Source organism: Gadus morhua, chromosome 2 (assembly GCF_902167405.1).
Source record: "Gadus morhua chromosome 2, gadMor3.0, whole genome shotgun sequence".
Classification (NCBI taxonomy): Eukaryota; Metazoa; Chordata; class Actinopteri; order Gadiformes; family Gadidae; genus Gadus; species Gadus morhua.
In genome coordinates, this window is record NC_044049.1 from 24,464,923 (window position 1) to 24,484,929 (window position 20,007).

The following is a 20,007-nucleotide window of genomic DNA, read 5'->3' on the forward strand; positions in this document are numbered from 1 at the left end:
CAATACATCAATAGTATAATAAAAAAAGTAAAACTAAGTGTTTTTGGATAAAAACAATACAAGAATGCAAACAATTAGTTTCATAAATGTGAGATTTCCATCACAAATTAATGCAAAACGGGCCTATAGGAATTAATAAAAAAAACTATTCAAATTAAACCTACGCCACTCATCACTGATGATTATCGTGGATCCCATGGGCAACGCGTGAAACAACCCCTCTCGAAATGTACACATGTGCTTATTTGTTCTCGAAGTCGACACTGGATGGCGCTGTAAGCGCACCGAGGGGCTATAGCATCGACCCGGATGGTGATCTGCTCATCGTTATATCCCACAATTCCTTTTTCCGTCGTCCTCTTTCCCTTCGGCCGCAATGTCTAAGAGAGGTACGGTGAGATTGCCTTCCAATATCTACATCCATCTGACATTAAGACTTCTTCATCCGAGCTGAAAATCATACTTGTTTTTGTAATGTATCCTGCGCTGACAGCTATGCGTGTATTGTTTAATTCGAGAAAACAATTTGATAGATTTGACCTGTTTTGGTGTTGGCTAGTTACAGGAGCCCATGTAGCTAGCTAGCCTTTAAACGATAAGGCGAAAATGGGTTCGGATATATTGGTTCTTTTCCTTCGGGGACAACGTGGAAGAGGCTTTTTAATACGTTGTGTTACTAAAATTTGACAAAGGTATGAACACATTAACTAATGTTGACTTTTAAGTGCATCAACTGAAGCTAATGCTAACATCTTCGAATTGACTTGAATTACAACCGTGAAGCATGGACGCCATAGTGTTTATTGCTATAATGTGGTCGAGCTGTTTGCGTTAATGCTTTTTTATTTTATAGTCATTATCATGCTTTGAGAAACATTTAGTCTTAAGAATTAGTGAACGTGCAGAAGTGGTGTCCTAGTACATTGTGGTTGCATGTCTGCCGGTGGGTCTCGATCTCCCACCCCTTCCAAAAAGCGCTTGCCTGGTCTGTCTAGTGGCTGGGTGAGTTGTCGTTAGAAGGGAATATCAATCCCTTCACTGTGGGTGAGATGGCGGTATTTTCAATGACTGACCAATCTCAATCAGTGTTGGTACAAACCATAAGCAGCTGCAATCTTGGTGGAAAAGCCTAAATTGGTATGCATTGACGGCTCCCATCAATTATTTCAGTTGGTACGCGTAAGAGTCGAGACGCTTGTATTGAGTTAGCTGTGCCTGTTGCAGGTTTGCTTCTCTCAATGGAAAACAATGCGAGTTACTGACGTGTGTGTTTTCGGTTCTGTTCAACAGGACGTGGTGGGTCATCTGGAGCAAAGTTCCGCATCTCACTGGGTCTCCCAGTGGGTGCGGTTATCAACTGCGCTGACAACACAGGTGAGAACAGACTTGACTTGGCCTTTCAGGTGTCCCATGTGCCAGCCCCAGGAGAGGCCTGTTGATTGTTAAGAAATGTAAATGCAATTATTCGCTGGTGGGTTAAGTGTCGCCACCCCTTCCAAAAAGCGCTTGCCTGGTCTCCCAGTGGCTGGGTGAGTTGTCGTAAGAAGGGAATATCAATCCCTTCACTGTGGGTGAGATGGCGGTGCATTTCCGTGACTGACTAATCTCAATCAGTGTTGGTACAAACCAAAACGAGTACTTTCGACTTTATTCCAAAGTTTCGAGAGCTGTGTTCTGTAGCAACCGATTTTTCATGTTTATCTTATTGGTTTAACTTTAATTCAGCTGGATACCAGTCAATAGTAAGACTGGGTCAGCTGGGTGTCATGCCGGCTCCTGTGATCAGTGTCTCTTGTGGGCTCTGCTGTTGATCTCATCGGGTCTTGTGCTCTGTCTCCTCCACCTTTCCTTGAAGGGGCCAAAAACCTGTACATCATCTCTGTGAAGGGCATCAAGGGTCGTCTGAACAGGCTGCCCGCTGCTGGAGTGGGTGACATGGTGATGGCAACAGTGAAGAAAGGCAAGCCAGAACTCAGAAAAAAGGGTAAGTACTTAAAATTGAGCGCCTTGGTTCTCACCTAATGTACACGAGTGTTAACGTGCACCGCGATTTACAGTCCTTGCGAATGGCTATCATATGATGATAGTCTTTTTTTCATTTGGACGATTAGAAGTGCATTACATTTTTTGTGATGCTAGACCGCCTTATTGACTCAGAATAAAGCTCCTTCAGTAAAGGAGTAACCTGTGTACCCCCACCCCTTCCAAAAAGCGCTTGCCCGGTCTCCCAGTGGCTGGGTGAGTTGTCGTTAGAAGGGAATATTAAACCCTTCACTGTGGGTGAGATGGCGGTGGATAACCATGACTGACCAATCTCAATCAGTGTTGGGACAAACCCTTCCTGCTGTGATCGTTAACAACATCGCTAACATCGCCGGTTGCTTTCCATCCTTGACCAAGTCCCAACTGTTTGGCCCGTGTTGAGTCATTGGTGTTGGGGGCGTCAGGCTCGGAGGAAGGTAAACTTGTGGACCTCGACTTGTATAGCTTTGACTAAACCATCCCCATCTCTCCACAGTGCATCCTGCGGTGGTGATACGGCAGCGGAAGTCGTATCGACGAAAAGACGGCGTCTTCCTTTACTTTGAAGACAATGCGGGGGTCATAGTAAACGTCAAAGGAGAAATGAAAGGTGAGCCTCATGCCGTACTGGGTTCAACTTCAATGCAGTGTTTGCATGCCCACCCCTTCCAAAAAGCGCTTGCCCGGTCTCCCAGTGGCTGGGTGAGTTGTCGTAAGAAGGGAATATCAATCCCTTCACTGTGGGTGAGATGGCGGTGGATGACCGTGACTGACCAATCTCAATCAGTGTTGGGACAAACCAAACCTCAGTTTAACCAATCAACTAAAGCTTATAGGAGCAGCTCTGCACTTTACTGTAAAAACCAAGACGGTCTCTAGGTACTGGGTAAAGGCAGATTGATCGGGTGCATTTGGCTGTGGGGGTCAGGGTATATTGCTCGTATGGTTAATAGGAGCTGCCCTTTATGTTGCGATGCCATTTGCTTAACTGTGATTAAGCCACTCACGGTCACGGGTAGTATTTCGAGACTGTTAGTATTAAGAGTATTCAGTCCACTAACTAGCTGTTACCCGATCTAGTTTAACTCGGATGGCTATGTGGGAGGGGTTTTAGGAGTTTCAATAGTATCATTCTGGTAAGCAAAGGATGGCAAGCATATCTTATTTGGGGGATATAATCGGCTAGAGGATGTGATTTTTGGTAAAATTATTTGCATTAAATCTATCAACATTCAGGTTCTTAAAAGCTATGAGCTAGGGTTATTGTTACACCTTGCAACTTTTAAGGGTTTGACAACATATCCGGATAACAATTGATTTGATTTTTTTTTCCTGCATGCTCGGTTCTGAAGTTGTTAAAAGTATGACCAGTGTTTTGCTCTTCTCGTACTGACTTCTCATTCCTCTTCAGGTTCTGCCATCACAGGTCCTGTGGCCAAGGAATGCGCGGATCTGTGGCCGAGGATCGCATCCAACGCTGGAAGCATAGCCTGAGTTGACCCGACACGTCTTGTTTTCAATAAAAACTGTTGTAAAGTCGGTCCGGTCTCATGGTGTGGTTTATCTCTAATGCAGTCAGAGGAAATGTATTTTGGGATTTTATTGCAGACTTTATTATAAACGTACACAGTAACAACATTGTTTAATGGCATTTAACATGTTCAAATAACGAGTTATGTGCTATACAGTGGTGTGGGATAAAGCGGTATTAGAAACTATAAAGAGGGAAGTGGTTGACAAGAAACAAGAGTGCAGTGATGAACTCAAACTACTCGGGGTGGGGGGGTGGCTCCATTAAGGAAGTGACTTGTGATCCGGTGTAATTGGTGCACGGGGCCGTCACTAGTGGGTCAGGGTATCGCGTCCCATCTGGGGCCGAACCCCCGGCCTCTGTATTCCTCGTCGTTGCTCCTGCGGACCTCCGCCTCAGTGGCTGGAGGAGGGCTGTCCGGGGGCTGGTCTTCGCAGGTGGCATGGGGGTGGATGTGCCAGGATCCCTCCCGGTAGGTGCAGTAGCACACGGTTCTGTCCATGTCCACTCGCTCTCCTGCAGGGATTATCTGGCTCCCGGCGTAACAGTTGGGACCTTTGGGACGGAAAACGATAAGTAAAAGTTAAGCAAAATGTTGATATTCATCTCAAAAGTGCAGGTCTCTCAATGTAATGAACAAGAGGGTGTGAATTTCAAAACGTAAACTACACTGTTATGGTTCCATGGTGACCATATGTCTGCCATGTATCTGAGGTGTCACGTGACGCACGCTATGCCAGGTCTCCTGAAAACAGACCCGCTGCTGGCAGGCGGGCTGGAGGCAGTATGTCCAGTGCCAGCTTCAACCGATGGCTTGAGTCGTTCACCTTTATGGATAGCCTGCCCCTTTATTTCATCCTCAATTCACTAACACCAGTCATTGGCCATTGTTTCAAGTTAACTCGCATTAGAACGGTGTCATGACAATAAATCCTGAAAGTCAACATTGTTATATAAATGTGATATGATCGATGTTGTCTGAGGGGTTTAAACAAGTTTGAGGTGAAGTAGCGCAATCTACTGGACTGTAAATGTAGTACACCCACTAGTCACGAGAACCCTGTAGACTCAACGGATAAAGATGACCAGCAATGCGAAGCATCGATTGCCAAAACTTTCACCAAATGTGCCAAACTGTAAACGTTCAAATATTAGACGTCCATTTATAAATAAAATGGTGAGTAATTGCAAACACAAGACTTTCATATTATATAAAACTTAGAATATCTTATTTTGATATAACGCAATAATACGATGGTCTATTTGTGTGTGGTCTATTTATTATGCCCCTCATCAATGTCTCCTCCTCTGTCCACATGTGAGTATAATGGGGCCATTTCCACAGCGGTGGGTGTGGTGACGTAACCACCACCACCGCCCAGTTAAAACACATCCCACTGAGAAGGGACTAATTTTAGACATCAGCTCCGCGGGAGGTCAAGTGGAAATGTTGCGTGTGTGTGTATACCAGCGTTTGTTCATGCATTATGTGTGACAGCCAAACACAACATATGACCATTAACACGTTCACAACATGAAATGCAACTCTGAACTTAAAACATAAAGTGGTCTTTACCGGACTTGCAGACCGGGCAGCATTGCTTGGGCTCGAAGGAGGGGTCGACACAGTGGGGGGCGGGGCAGTCGGAGATGGAGCAGTACACCTCTCTGTTGGCCTCGCAGCGACAACGCTCGCAGCGGGACAACTGGCGCACGAGGCACGGAAACAACACGGTCAATTAAGGGCCATCTCGATGTTGTCGATAATGTAGGCTCCTACTGTATGACTTCAATTTGGACTTACAGTCTCTTTCACATTGGTGTTAACATGCATAGATACCTATACCAAAATACCATTCAAGATTTGTTAAAAGTTAGGTAAGGATATGGTTTTTAGGTAAAGTTAAGTTTTAGGTAAGGATATGGGTCAACATGCATCAATGCACATGCCTCCTCACATGGTCAATAAAACCATAGTGACGCTTTTTCATAGACTATACTTTTCTATTGGAAGCGCAATATACCTAAATATGACACCTGCGTGCACTTAACTGGAAAACCCTTAATGTTGGACAAACATCTACACCCATGCATTGCCAGTGTTGGTCGTTGTGTTATGGGCCTATTATCGATTGCCTATTATCATGTCAACAACAAATCAGTTGACCAACACATCATCGGTTACATCATATCTAATCAATTATCGACATCTCTCACTATGACGGACTAATGCACGTGCAAAACGGTAGGGTAGTTCTCTTTGTATAACTTTAACTTTACATAATCCAATTTATAGATACGATTATTGATAAGTAAGATAATAGATTAAAGTAATATGACACGTTAAGAAACGCGCCGGGAAGTAGCTCGGCACATATTCACCCTGAATTCCTCCAGGAGCCGGTACGTCTTGCCCCCGTAGACGCACACCTTGGCCACCGCCTCGCACACGGGGCAGCACGCCTTGTACCTGATGCGGGTACACCGGGGGTGCACGCGGGGACACTTGGGCCGCACGCACACGGGGCCGTCAACGGTGCAGGTGCACGGGCACGCCGTGGGGCTCGGGTTGTAAACTTCTCCGATGGCGTACACGAAGCCGTGGTCGTCGATGCACCACTTTCCCCGGTAGTCACCGAACTCGTAGTCCGAGTCGCTTTTAGAGGAAGAATATTCCGCCGCGACTCTGGGAATCTGCAGACTCTGGGAAATAAGTAGTAGGGTGACGGTGAAGCACTGCGCGCTATTCCTGGAGCTCATTATTATGTCTATAATAAGTTGTAACTGTGACTCTACTACTGTGATAACTATGTGCAATACGCGGAGACTCAGTGCGCCTTTCCTCCAACAGGCGTGTGTAGCTGGTGACGAAGATGCGCACATAGCCGCCTCTGGGGACTCCTCCTGTGGCCAAACCCGATATGGCTCAAACATGGTAAATGGCCGTATAGGACAATAACAGTCGTTATTGTAATCGAATAAACTTCCACCGATCATTTGCGCCTCCGATATGACCTCACCAGCTTCAATATTATAAATACGCACTAGATACGTTCTGATATTTACATTTTCTATTTGATTGCGAGTGTAAGATTGATTCATTCAAATAAACCACACACCACTGAAAGAAAGAGGTCATCTTTTAATAGGCATAAGATAACAATGTACAAAATAAAGAATAAAAAATGCAGAGCCTTAATACTAAAAACCGCCCCATTCAAGTAAGGAAAATAACATTTCGATGCTCAAGAGGTCGATATAGGAATGAGTCCTGTAGTTTGTCGGGCTTATGTTGTGAGGGGGGGATGAGTTACATCTACAAAAACGAAATAATGATAAAAAAAAAGTATTTTAATGCAACTTCAATAGTTTTGACCATTAATCCAAATCTAAAAACATTTTAATTGAATCTAGATATAAAGTTTGGGTGTCGCACAGTGAAAATATTTCTTTCGAACAAGAGTCCAATACTCACAAACCAAATTTGAATATTGAATATATTATAAGACTAGCATCCTATTGGGAGTCCATTGGTAGCATTATGCAAAACAGGAGCGAGTTGTAAAACAGATATTTCTCTAGGAATGCATGAAAGAGCCACCCGAAAAACCAATACTTCCACGTTTAGTTTAAAAAACAGGCAGGAGTCAGACCCAGATTTATTTGGACAAAGGCTAAAGACCATTTATGTGTGCCTACAAGGAAGTCAACAAACAAGAAACGATTCTACAAAACGGTTTTCGTTATCCTGAATCAACGATTGCGTGGGTTGGATTCAAAGAAGGGGAGAACAGAAGAAATAATATATAAAAGCAAAAATGACTAGAGGGATATTAGCTTCTATTGAGGTCCGTTCACACTGGACCGACCATGAGGAACAGACACACACACACACACACACACACACACTGAAGTAGGAGTGGGTTCTGACAGTTCTAAGATGTGTGTATGCAGGACAGAATCAGGGAATCTGGGACGAGGATGTCAACAACCGAGCCGAAACCGGGCCGCGAGGTGATTGGTCAGCCTCGTGCCAGATCGGTCAGACACGTGTGTGTGGCGGGTGACCACAGCCGAGTCCTCGGATGGGAACCAACCGAGAGCCTGGAGCCCCGAGTGTGTGTGGACGTGACTGTGTGTGTGTGGGGGGGGGGGGGGGGGGACCTTGATACGTGTTGGGATGGGACTGTTTGGGGACGTGACTATGTCGTGTGGTGGCATTTCACAAGAAAGACGACTTTCATCCATCCTAATGTGCCCGGAGAAGGAATTAAAAATAATATAGAAGAAAAAAAATAAACGGGAACACGCGTAGACCCTGCAGTACCCTGACGGGCCGGCCCTGGCTCTACTAGACCCTGCAGTACCCTGACGGGCCCTACTGGCCCGTCTGGTTGCCGGCGGCCGGGGGCTGTGGTGGGAGGGACGGCGGGCGCGGGGAGGGGGCGGGCTCCTCTGAAGCAGCCGCCGCCGCCGCCGAAGCAGCAGCCGAAGCCGTAGTGGTGGAGGAGGAGGAGGAAGAGGAGGAGGAGGAGGAGGAGGAAGGGGCAGCGGCGGGAGGCGTGGCCTGAGCAGGGGGCGTGGTCGAAGGCGGGGACTGCGGCGGGTTGGAGGCGGCGCCCGGGCTGGGCTCCCGCGGCGTGCGGGGCCCCCCGTCGGGGCCACCGGCGGGCCCGGGCGCGGCAGAGGAGGAGCGCTCGGGGGGCCGGTCGGGGGAGGCGGGGGGCCCGCTGCTCATGCTGCTGCTGCTCTCCTCGCTGTTGGTGGCGGCCGTGGTGGCGCCGGCGGCCGCTGCCGCCGCGCTGGCCGGGGGCGGGCCGCTCTCACGGGGGGGCTCGGCGGGCGCCGGGCTGGCCTTGTCCGTGGGGGCGGCGGGGGGGAGGTCGGCCGACTGGGGGCTGGGGGAGGCCTCGGCCGCGGAGGACGGGGCGTCGTCTGGGGGGCAACACACGGGGGGGAGGAGGCGTCAGCGGCGGGGCTACGACGGGTTAAAGGTCGACTCGGATCGGGACATCAACAGCATTTATTGTTTTCAATAATATAGAATGATTTACAACTCATTAAAAGGCCTGAGAGTGGAGACATTCATACACGCTTGTTGATCGCCACAGAGAAGGCAGCGAGTTTGTTTTGTGCGGGGAGGTGTGAGGATTAGTCACACGGGCGGCTAGGCTCATTGGTCGGGGACGGGTGGACTTTGCGTCATTTGGAACAAACCTCTGAAACCAAACAGCCTCTGCCTCACCCACTCAAAACAAGCCTCTCTCTCTCTCTCCCTCCCTCTCTGGGCTCACCTGTCTCTCTACCTTCCTCTCCCTCTCTTCCCCCTCCCCTCCCCCCCTTCCCTCTCTCCCTCTCTCTCTGTGTGTCTGTGTGTGCTCACCTGTCTCTCTCTCCCCCTCCCCCCTCTCCCTGTCTCTCTCCCTCCCTCCCTCTCTCTGCCCCCTCCTCCCTCTCTCCCCCCTCCCTGCCTCCCCCTCTCCCTGTCTACCTCTCTCTCTCTCTGTCTCTGTGTGTCTCTGTGTGTGCTCACCTGTCTCTCCCCCTCCCTCCCTCTCCCTCCCCCTTCTCACCTGTCTCCATGGGCGTGGGCACGTCGTCCCCGGGCCCTGCGGACGCCGTGTCCCTCTGCTCGGCGGTGGCGGCGGCGCTAGCGGCGCTGCTAGCGGCCGCTGCCGCCGCCGCCGCCGCTTTGCTCACGGCCTCCTGCTGCTGCTGCTGCCGCTCCTGGGCCTGCAGCGCCGCCTTCTCCGCCTGCTCCGCCGCCTCGCGCTCCCGCTCCTCGGCCCGCCGCCGCGCCGCCTCTTCCGCGGCCGCCATCTCCGCCGCCAGCTTGTCCATGTCCACCTCCACCTTCTGGCTGCACAGCTGGAAGGGGAGGAAGGCACAGAGAGGGGGGGGTGAGGATACCACAAATGGGGACCACAGCTCCTCCGTGTGAGGCCTTAAAAGGACCAATGGCGTGGCACCTGGTTTCACGCCATGGGACCTTTAAGGCTCAGTTCGGGAGCCACGTTCACGCAACCCAAAGGGGGGTGACGGACCCCTTTTCCTTTGCGTCCCGACGCGAGGGCCTGGACGTGCGTCCCTTGCAGTCCCAGCAGCACGGTGCTGTGACGGGTCCGCTCACCGAAACCCGACACACAAGCCCAAAACAAGTCAGGGACTGCGTCGAAGCGTCTGCGGTTCAATACGTTGCGTCGACGTGGGATCATAACTGAGCCCATAGTCCGTGGTCGAACACTTAAAAGTCACAGTGTGTAACAATAACACTATCTCCTAGCTTGAATAACCTGAATGATGATTTCTAGAGATTTCAATAATGTTCGAAATCCCATCCTATAAATGATATATACTCCAAATCAGATATGCTGGCCCGCCTTTACCGCTTTGTTTACAAGAATAGTACTATTGACACTCCAAAATGCATCCAATGCCACCTAGCCAGCCGAGCTACGCTAGATCTGGTCACTGCTAGTTACAGTGGACTGAATACTTTTAATACTGTAAGACTCTGAAATACTAACCATCAGTGACCTAATGTACACATTGCAACTTTAAGGGCTGTTCCTATTAGCCATGTGAGCCATATACTCTGACAACCTGACAGCCACGTGTACCTGATCGTTCTGCAGCTACCAGGCACCTAGAGAACGGTGACTTTGGTTTTAACGATCGTGTTCACAGCTGCTCCTGTGAGCTTTGGTTGTTTGGTCGTTTGTCCCAACACTGATTGAGATTGGTCAGTCACGGTCATCCACCGCCATCTCACCCACAGTGAAGGGTTTGATATTCCCTTCTAACGACAACTCACCCAGCCACTGGAAGACCAGGCAAGCGCTTTTTGGAAGGGGTGGACACGCAAATACTGCAATACGAGAACACCTCGCCCTTACTACCCCGGACGAGCTGGCTGTCGCCCTGTGCGGTCGACACCGCCATCAGTGTGTCAATGTGTGCATGAACGGGTGAGTGTGAGGCCATATTGTAAAGCGCTTTGAGCGGCCACTGGTTAGAACAGCGCTGTATAAATTCAGTCCATTTACCATTTTATTCTCTTACATGTTACATGTGTGTAGTAGTTCAGGCCTTTGACTTGGGGACTGAATATGTGATCTCAGTCCCTGTGCCTACAGCTAGGTGGACTCAGTGCCTGGGCCTACAGCTAGGTGGACTCAGTGCCTGGGCCTACAGATAGGTGGACTCAGTGCCTGGGCCTACAGCTAGTTGGACTCAGTGCCTGGGCCTACAGCTAGGTGGACTCAGTGCCTGGGCCTACAGCTAGGTGATCTCAGTCCCTGTGCCTACAGCTAGGTGGACTCAGTGCCTGGGCCTACAGCTAGGTGGACTCAGTGCCTGGGCCTACAGCTAGGTGGACTCAGTGCCTGGGCCTACAGCTAGGTGGACTCAGTGCCTGGGCCTACAGCTAGGTGGACAAAGTGCCAGGCCCTAACGCTAGGTGGCCCCGGGCCTCACCCTCTTCAGCTCGGTGTTGAAGGAGTCCGTGGTCTCCAGGAAGCGCCTCTTCTTGTCCTGGTGCCGGTCCTCGATCTGCAGAAGCTCCGCCTCCAGCTTCCTCTGTGGTGGGAGGGGGGGGGGAGTGAGGCTACGAAGCACCAAGATACACTCGCGGCAGGATTACGATAGTAACAATAGTCTGTTGACAAATCCTGGGTTGACAGCCTATCGATTATTCTGACGTGGAATATTCAACAGGTAATTATTTAAATCATCTCACTTTATTATTTTTTAATTTTTTAAAAAACTATCCGTTCGTTTATAAAACAAGTCGCCCTTGGCTCCCCTTATTCGTCTGTTGGAGATTATTTTAAGTTTAAACCATTTACAATTGAATAAGTCTGCCTTTGTCTACATGTTGTTTCGTGGTGCATTACACAATGTGCTGTGTTCGTCAACATTAAAATAAAAACCTTGCATAAATGATCAAGGTATTTTTTTTATGAAAACGGATCACTTAAAACAGACATGATTAATCGATTTGGAAAATGGTGTAAAACTATGAGATCAAATGATCATGGAATCCACGGTACGCCACAGAAGTGCAGAGCGGGGACCTAAGAGAGGTGACGGAGGACGATGAAGGTGACGGAGGACAGTGAGGTGACGGAGGACAGTGAGGTGAGGGAGGACGATGAAGGTGACGGAGGACAGTGAGGTGACGGAGGACAGTGAGGTGAGGGAGGACGATGAAGGTGACGGAGGAGGGTGAGGTGCGAGCTCCTACCTGGTGCACCATGAGCGACTGCACCTGCCTCTTCAGCACCTGCATGCGGGCGGTGGTGACCACCGAGCGCACGTCGGGCACCACCACCTCGCTCAGGATGTCGCTGATCAGCCGGTGGTTCCTCTGGAAGCGGGCGGCCGCCGTGTGCTTCACCGAGAAGCCGTCGTCGTAGTCTGAGGGGGGGGCCGGGGCAGAGGGGGGGGGGGACAGAAGGCACGTTCTTAACCACCCTCGCACCGTTGTGGACCGTCTTCACCCAGACTAACCCTTGAGGTTCACACCGTTACACGTCATCAGGGTATATCATCTGCACCAGCCTTCACTCATTTCATCTATGCATTTAAACCATGGTTGAACTGTGTAAGAAAATGTATATTCTCTCCATTGTATTGATTAATAAAATGATTTATTCTAATTATTATAATCATTAATAGTGCCGTCTGTTAAACGCGTTATTAACGTTGTTAACGCAAGCCAATTTTAGCAGCGTTCATTTTTTTATTGCGCTATTATCGCAATTTATTTACTTATTTAATATTTTTCTTCTTTTTTTTTCTTTGGCTCAAAACAAAGAAGCAGCAGCCTGACTGCTATGTTCAAGGCAGTATGTTTGTATGTTCATTGTTTAATTGCACTATAGGCTTTTTTTTTGTATCGTCAGTATATGCCAATGTTGTTATCGATAAAAAAACATTTGCACAAGGCAAGCCAATGCACTTCTCCATGTTGATAAGAGCATTAAAATGAGAAAAATTAATGGGACAAGGAAATCAAGGGATATTTAGCATATACAATTTGTTGGCGATTAATCGCGAGTTAACTATGGCATTAACGCGATTAACCGCGAATAAATATTTTAATCGCTTGACAGCACTAAATTAATAATCATTGATTGATTGTTATTAAAACCAGATAGTCATTACATTGACTCAGCCCTGTCTGTGTTCATAGTGTGGTGCACACGCGCTGGCCTCCACACAGCCTAGCAGCCGGCCCCCGGGGGTCCCATGGGGGTCCCATGGGGGAGTGGTGGTGGTAGGGGGCCCCTTACCGTCGGGGTCCTCCGCGGGCTGGATGCTCATGTAGGGCTCGCCCTTGTCCATGCGCGTCTGCCTCTGGCGGCTCTCCTCCTCCATGGCCGCCTCGGCGCGGTTCTTGGCGTTGACGTAGGCCAGGTAGGCCGGGGAGTTGTGGTAGGCCTTCAGGGAGTCGTTGTACTCGATCTGAACCGGGGGACACCGTCCAATCAGTGCACGCCGTCCGACAGTTGAAACACGGTACGAGGGCATGCTGAAGGCTTTTACCTCAAGGCCCCATACGGTCGGTTTATTTTATTACTAATTTTAATTGTGGCATAAAATGTTAAATAACATATTTTGTAAATCTTGTGAATTCCTTTAAGGAATTCACAAGATTTACAAAATGTTATTTAACATTTTAAATAACATTTAATATATTAATAACATATTTTGTAAATCTTGTGAATTCCATTATAAGGAATTCACAAGATTTACAAAATACGTCATTCAACATTTTATACCACAATTAAAAAATGAAAGAAATGTTAAATAACGTATTTTGTAAATCTTGTGAATTCCTTATAATGGAATTCACAAGATTTACACAATATGTTATTCAACATTTTATACCACAATTATGTAGCACCTGGGATTAGGCGCTACATGCAGTTTTGAGATTCGTCTTATAACGTCACAAGTGGGCGTGTCCACCGTGATGTGGGTTTGATCGATGAGCGACGTTCACTACAGTCCACTGGGTAGGCTGGTAGACCGATCCGGCCCACATGGAGGTGGACACGCCCACTTGTGATGTCAGAAGAGGCCGAATTTTCGGAACGGCTTGTTATCACACAGCGATACAAAGGCGTGAACCCACCTTCTCGGCCTCGTACTCGTTGAGGTAGTCCTGCTTCTCCTCGTCCGTCAGGTCGCGCCACATGCCCCCGATGATCTTACCGATCTCCCACAGCTTCAGGTCTGGGTTGGACGCCTTCACTTGGTCCCACACCTGACGTGCACACGCACACACACACACACACAGACCTGTAAACCCCCATCTTGGCTCAGAACGTAACACCTAAGGGCCTCATGCCAGAGCCAGAGGTATGCAAAACACACTTGCATTATTTCGTTTTCAGGAAAATGGTATGCTCTGTCGCAGACTTGAGTTGAAACAAATGCGTTAGTGGTATCGACTCATGGCTACGTGGCATGAAACCTGTTAAGCCAATCAAAAGACAGCACTGGAGAAGATGGGAGGTTGACCGGAGAGGACAGAAGGACAGCCGCATCACGGATGACACACACACACACACACACACACTAACACATGTGTTGAAGAGCACACAAACAGGCAAGACATGTCGACAAGACCGTTGCTCTTCAAAACTAGCGGCCATGTGCGCCAGCGAGCGCGACGAGGGAGCGGTATGATGGGATGGGTGGTTTTTTTTTGGGGGGGTGGCGTGCCCCCCAGTGTGTCGGCAATGCGACGGCAGCTCTGGTGACGGCTGGCCTCCGTCGTCCAATCGCTGCGGGCCTCTCCCTCACCCGTCACCTCTGCCACCCCGACTAGGTGCACCCCCTTCCCCCCGCCCCCACCCCCAATTTTCCATTCGGGTGCTGGGAGGTCCGGAGGAGGAGGAGGAGGAGGAGGTGGTGGTGGTGGCGGTGGAGGTCGGGTGAGGGCGGATGATGTTGTAGGAGTGGCGAGGAGGGCGGAGACGGTGGGAGGGACGGGGGGGGGGGGAGGAGAGAGGAGTGGGGAGACCCGACAAGCAGTAAAAGCAGACACCGTGGATGGGTGTCTTACCTTCCTGCTTACCTTCCGGCTGTACCGCATGTAAGGCATCAGGGGCTTGTCTGGAGGCTTGGGGGGCTTGGGCACGGTGACGCCCGTGGAGTTCTGTGGAGAGAGAGAGAGAGGGGAAGGAGCGGGGGGGGAGAGAAGAGGGGAGGGGGGAGGGTGTGAACAAGGGGTCGTTTTGATCGCCAGAGTGTGTGGGGGGGGGGGGGGGGGGGGGGGGGGGGGAGTTAACGGGAGAGGGAGAGAGGATGTGAGTAAGCATCGGATGTAAGTCACATGGTGGCAACACTACAGGCTCTCTTGGTGAACAGGGTAGAGACGCTGGCTGACGTCTAAGAATCAATCAATGGGGATCAGAAAGCAGCTCAGTCCAGCTCAGATTATGTGTTTTGGGGTTAAATGCCGTCTGGTTACACAATCTACGGGATGAGTGTGTTCAAGTACAATAAGCAAACCCAAGTCAAGGGGCGTGTGTTTTTTTTCTTTTAATCAATTAATAGTGAGGTGGCCAGTGGCTGACTACAAATATCTAGAAAGGACAAATTGAGTTCATAACCTTCACTGGTGTGATCTCCTAAACAGGTAAAAGAAGAGAGGGGGGAGAACACAAAAGTCAGAAAAGATAACAGGGGCACGGCGATGCTGCCGAAGTCAACCAACAAGGAGCAGCAGGTGATCATAAAACAAATGATATCAATAATGCAATCATGCACAGAGCACAACAAGCTGTGGCATGAGGGGCTGAGCATGACTCGGGCAGGGGGGGGGGGGGGATGGAGACCCTTGCAGAGCGAATGACAACGTTAAGGGGGAGGCCTCTGTTTTGCTCCCGTAAAGTACAAGTTTGGTTGTGAGAAACAACCCCCGTTGGTTATCTTATATTCAAACATGTTCCCCCCCCCTCCCCTGTGTGGATGTCTGCTCTCCTGTCCTTTGTTTAACTTGTGGTGTGGACTATTTTTGCATTACTCAGATCCAATCGCCCTTCCCTTCGAAAGCTAGTGTTGGTCCTGCTAGTGTCCCAGCACCATCCACCCCCCCCCACCCACCACCCCCTCCCCGCCCACCCCAGCCCCCATAAGTGCGTCCAGGTCAGTGCATTACCCTGCTGGAGCCCGCCGCGCTCCCTCCCAGGCGCAGGTTGTTGTAGGCCAGATGGCTGTAAGGATTGTATCCCACAAAGCCCGGGGTGGAGGGCAACTGCTGATGGAGACAAATGAGACAAAACACGAATGAGATATGGCGCACGAAACAAGACGAGCGGAGAGGGAGAAACGCGTAGAAAAAAAAAAGGATAAGAAAAACTCTATTCAAATGGATAAATTAATTAAATGGGATTTCTGTTTTTTTTTTTTTTTGCCGCTCGTTTGTTAATGATTTGCATACATGGTGCGCACGCGTTGCGAGGCAAAGCCAACCGGATCAGCCAGCAAACAAGGCACAATGTCAGGGGAAGAAAAGGGAAAATGTTCCCCTTGTGCGACAACTTTCTCTCCAGATACGACAGCATCTCACACACAGCTTGAATCTATTTTGAACAACACAGACATCTACTGCCAGGAAATCTGTGCTCTCCCTGTGCCATTGGTCCCATTACTGTGCTTACACAGAAATATGAGGGCATGACGTCTATCCAAACTATCTGAGCAGCCAGTGACACAGCAGGATTAGCAGTTACCCTCTACCACAGTGAATATAAGGGTCCAGCAAAGAGCAGAGGTTAAGGTTTCAGCAACATGGCAGTGCCAACAGTTTGCATAAAGAAAGAAACAAGAGTACAGGATTCAAGTGCCTTCTCTTTAGTGCACATTTGAATCGTCTTAACATCACTTGGCTTACTACTTCCTTACTTACTGAAACGATATGGGGTGTGAACGGTCAATTTGCTAATAGTGTCAAGATACTAGGAACAATCAATATTTTCATTAATTAACATCACCAACCCAGCGCATTGTGGGACATACTCAGCTAAACACCACTACCAGGTGAATTAGCTCACCTGAACGTGAAGCACACAGTGCCTGGCAGATTAGATAAAGCGTTAACGCTTGAACATTCACATAAAAACCCAATAAGCTCAATGCCGAGTGTGTGACTTCACTGGAAGCGGCTGCAAGATAACGCAAAATACTTACTGCTGCAGGGGCCGGAGGAGGGGGCGGGGCATAGGACGGTCGTTCTGCGGAGAAGAACCAGGACATTCTTTACCACAAGGGACAGCCACGGCCAACCAGATGTATGATGGACACATCAGTCGTCCAGACACAGACTCATCCGAGGGGAATGCTTATCTATCCATCATACATCTAGCTGGACACTCCCACTACTGATGTCACAGGGCAGTTTGAAAAGGCTTAACCCACCCGCACGCACGCACGCACACGCACACACACACACACACACACACACACAGGGTGGTAAAATACATGCTCTTTAAGTATTTTATTCATTGTTGCCCAAATGATGCAAGGAAGCTAGCATATGTTTGATACCGTGTCCAGTGATAAGTTTAGTGTTGAGGTGTGCATTAAGGGGATAATCAACAAAGGCGGATCGGGCCAGAAACGGTTTGCCTCCGCAAAGTGCAATGCATCCAAGACTGAGCCAACAAACCATTTTTGTGCATATATATATATATGGATATATATATATATATATATATATATACACAAAAATGGTTTGATATATTTATATATATATCTCCATGCAATAAAAGGTTGCTGAGATATCGTGCAGTCCAAAAGTAGTCGGGACACAGATTATTATAAATCGTATTCTTTGCCATGACCAAACTAGGATATTCTCGATATGCTGGAGTAGTATGGTCATGATTTCACTCCATCACTTCACGTTACCTATGGTGCCTGACTGATTGTGTTCCAGGAAATAGTCAGATGCATGTCATTCTCAAGACCATTTGTGTTTTCATTATCACAAGAAAAAGTGCTATGTAAAAGTTTTTATGTGGAGTCACTCAAAATCATGAATCATGATCAAGACCCTTATTTTTACTCATGGGTCTTATTACACTGCGATATTTTCATTTTTAAAAGCACACATAGGATGGACTGGCCTGTATCTGGACTAAATCACTGGTCCCTATTTTTGCATCAAAGATAAAGTATCGCATATTTCGGCAAAGCAACCACAAATTATTAAGTACACAAACTTTCAATGTTTTGAAAGATCCCAAACTTTGACCTCCTAGGACTCATAAAAATAGTAATTACAAGCTACCTCTACCCATTTATAACACAATAAAGTTTTATCCTTGTGGTGAAACTAGCATTGGACCGTCAACAATAATTGTATCAATTATGTATCGATATAAATCAATAGGCTAAATATATTTTTTAAATGCAGAAAATGTAGTTCCTGAGAAGTAACAAGCACAAAAAAGCAAAACATAAAACTCCAAATGCATGTCTTTGACTTAACGAGAAAAAAAGAAAATCTGAATTTACTAATATACAATCACTCAGAATAGCATGCAGGTTTTAACCCCTTAATATTAAACTAATGTACACATGGAAAAGCATGCAGGTGATGAGACGTCGATAAACTAATATACAATCACTCAGAATAGCATGCATATTTTAACACCTAGATTTTCTATCTAATGCACATTCATTCGGAGACTAGCATGCAGGTTTTATCACCTCGACGTTCAACCAATGTACAATCATTCACATAATAGCATGCAGGTTTTAACAGATCGATAATAAACTAATGTATAATCACTCAGAATAGCATGCAGGTTTTGGCATCTCGACATTCAACTAATGTACGATCATTCACATAATAGTAAGGAAGTTTAAACACCTCGCTTACTTGACATGGTGGCAGCGAATCAGACCCTTGTCAACATATGGACCTGGATTACAGAAAGAAGAAATCGTTAGGAACCATTTGCACGGAGAAGTTGTTCTAACTCGAGCAGTCCACCAAAGAGCAGACATATTAAGTTAGAGTATAACTTAAAATCACAAATGAATGGCTCTATAACGTGATCGGACACGGCCTGCTAGCCACCGGCTAACACACAGATCCATTCAGACAATGCAAATGTTGATCTTTCCTAGTTTTATACCATGACTATTGTAATGCATTGAGGCTGTATCGTCCACCCAGAGCCCCAATATCTCCCTTCGGTATAAACTGTGGAGATATCGGTGAATAAAGAAGTGAAGCTAACAGTAGCTAACAGGCTAACGATCGATGGACAGCCGTATAGTTTACCGCACACAAACGTTTAATATCGCAGCTAAATCAAATAAATAACTCCGACCCATCGCTTACAGTAAGCATTATCTGTACCGGAATGTATACGAACTAAAATATAGATAATTTCAATGTTTCGTTTACAAAATAAAAGCACTCACTGGGTGCTCCTTTGTTTCCTCCACTCGGTCACCCGACGGCGATATGCAGACTTCTCCCGAACGGGTTGGGTTGCCTTGACCGAGAAAACCCTTGAACAATTTTAAGTAATCCAATGAAATTAAAATGGTTAATAATTCAAGTAAAATACGGTTTATATAAATATATATATTACAAATATATTTTAAGTTTTATACAAAAATAAAGTCAGCAATCTTAGATATTTAGTAGGCCGTTAGATCTAACCAATCTGGCAACCAAAGTACTCGCGGGACCCTTGAAATGTAATGACAACAATACTATATAAAACATTTTATTGCAACATTGAAGTTTTTATCAAATTAATTAACATTTTCCGAATTACATTGAATATTAGAATGATTATTAAAGTCGAAATTATTTAGCCTATTATATACCATGTTATGTTATAAATTTGTTTTAAAACATAACATGGTTATGTTATAAAACACATAACATGGTATGTGTTTTATAACAGAGAGAGATGTTATAAACACATAACATATGTTATAAACACATAACATATAACATAACATTGTTATGTTATAAAACGTTTATTGGCATCGTATGTCAGTGGTCGCGGTGGCACATGCCACAGGCCAATAAGCGATCTCGGCGCTACTGTTTTCTTCTTCTTTCTTCATCACCAAGGCCTACACATTGACCTGCATCAGTAAAATACAAATGTACGTGAAACAAAAATAGAAGAGTATGTTTGACATTAAGTTGACGGAAATACATTAGTTATTTGATTACCAAAACGTATTTACTATTGTTATTACTTATTTTGACCATAAACGTATCTGTACATCGCTGCACCTGACTTCCATCCATGGATGTGTGGTTTGTCGTGATGGATGCCAAGTTGGTGCAGAGGATAAAATACCTTTAAGGTCCTCTGGGACCATAAGTGGCATAGTTGTCATACCATTTCCTGGCAACAAGCAAAGCTGAGCGTTCACTGTGTACATCCGACGAATCAGAA

At 47.3% G+C, this 20,007-nt stretch overlaps 3 protein-coding genes across 16 annotated transcripts; 1 reads left to right on the forward strand and 2 right to left on the reverse strand.

Annotated features, from left to right (window-relative positions):
* The first annotated feature begins 267 nt into the window (after window positions 1-267).
* On the forward strand, window positions 268-3,563 carry rpl23 (ribosomal protein L23). Its single transcript, XM_030380087.1, has 5 exons — window positions 268-389; window positions 1,291-1,374; window positions 1,856-1,984; window positions 2,519-2,632; window positions 3,434-3,563. The coding sequence occupies exons 1-5, from the start codon at window positions 377-379 to the stop codon at window positions 3,514-3,516; spliced, it is 423 nt and encodes a 140-aa protein (XP_030235947.1). The 5' UTR covers window positions 268-376; the 3' UTR covers window positions 3,517-3,563.
* A 44-nt stretch (window positions 3,564-3,607) lies between these two features.
* si:dkey-283b1.7 (von Willebrand factor C domain-containing protein 2-like) lies at window positions 3,608-6,445 on the reverse strand. Its single transcript, XM_030380072.1, has 3 exons — window positions 5,936-6,445; window positions 5,130-5,259; window positions 3,608-4,108 (listed from the first exon to the last, which is right to left on the reverse strand). Exons 1-3 carry the CDS (start codon window positions 6,434-6,436, stop codon window positions 3,873-3,875), a joined length of 867 nt encoding a protein of 288 aa, XP_030235932.1. The 5' UTR covers window positions 6,437-6,445; the 3' UTR covers window positions 3,608-3,872.
* Window positions 6,446-6,675: 230 nt separating this feature from the next.
* LOC115560549 (SWI/SNF-related matrix-associated actin-dependent regulator of chromatin subfamily E member 1) lies at window positions 6,676-19,078 on the reverse strand. 14 transcript variants are annotated; one of them, XM_030379987.1, is made up of 12 exons: window positions 19,007-19,078; window positions 18,456-18,498; window positions 16,760-16,803; window positions 15,729-15,824; window positions 15,181-15,198; window positions 14,631-14,723; window positions 13,695-13,826; window positions 12,850-13,021; window positions 11,799-11,971; window positions 11,030-11,131; window positions 9,127-9,421; window positions 6,676-8,488 (listed from the first exon to the last, which is right to left on the reverse strand). In XM_030379987.1, the coding sequence occupies exons 2-12, from the start codon at window positions 18,460-18,462 to the stop codon at window positions 7,932-7,934; spliced, it is 1,689 nt and encodes a 562-aa protein (XP_030235847.1). In that variant the 5' UTR covers window positions 18,463-18,498; window positions 19,007-19,078; the 3' UTR covers window positions 6,676-7,931. The 14 variants fall into 14 exon arrangements, with proteins under 14 accessions (XP_030235847.1, XP_030235858.1, XP_030235845.1 ...); XM_030379998.1 differs by having other exon boundaries at window positions 14,643-14,723; window positions 15,729-15,827; XM_030379985.1 differs by having other exon boundaries at window positions 15,729-15,827.
* Window positions 19,079-20,007: the final 929 nt, after the last annotated feature.

What these genes read in the sequence shown, in the direction of transcription:
- si:dkey-283b1.7 (XM_030380072.1), bottom strand. Translation starts at nt 6,436, where the DNA reads ATGTGCGCATCTTCGTCACCAGCTACACACGCCTGTTGGAGGAAAGGC. An exon ending in GGCTCCTGGAGGAATTCAGG is followed by an intron (nt 5,260 to 5,935) that starts GTGAATATGTGC and finishes CTCGTGCGCCAG; the next exon opens with TTGTCCCGCTGCGAGCGTTG. An exon ending in CTGCCCGGTCTGCAAGTCCG is followed by an intron (nt 4,109 to 5,129) that starts GTAAAGACCACT and finishes TCCGTCCCAAAG; the next exon opens with GTCCCAACTGTTACGCCGGG.
- rpl23 (XM_030380087.1), top strand. An exon ending in GCCAGAACTCAGAAAAAAGG is followed by an intron (nt 1,985 to 2,518) that starts GTAAGTACTTAA and finishes ATCTCTCCACAG; the next exon opens with TGCATCCTGCGGTGGTGATA. An exon ending in CGTCAAAGGAGAAATGAAAG is followed by an intron (nt 2,633 to 3,433) that starts GTGAGCCTCATG and finishes ATTCCTCTTCAG; the next exon opens with GTTCTGCCATCACAGGTCCT.
- LOC115560549 (XM_030379983.1), bottom strand. An exon ending in GCCCGCGGAGGACCCCGACG is followed by an intron (nt 11,972 to 12,849) that starts GTAAGGGGCCCC and finishes CCCCCCCCTCAG; the next exon opens with ACTACGACGACGGCTTCTCG. An exon ending in GCCCACGCCCATGGAGACAG is followed by an intron (nt 8,489 to 9,126) that starts GTGAGAAGGGGG and finishes GTTGCCCCCCAG; the next exon opens with ACGACGCCCCGTCCTCCGCG.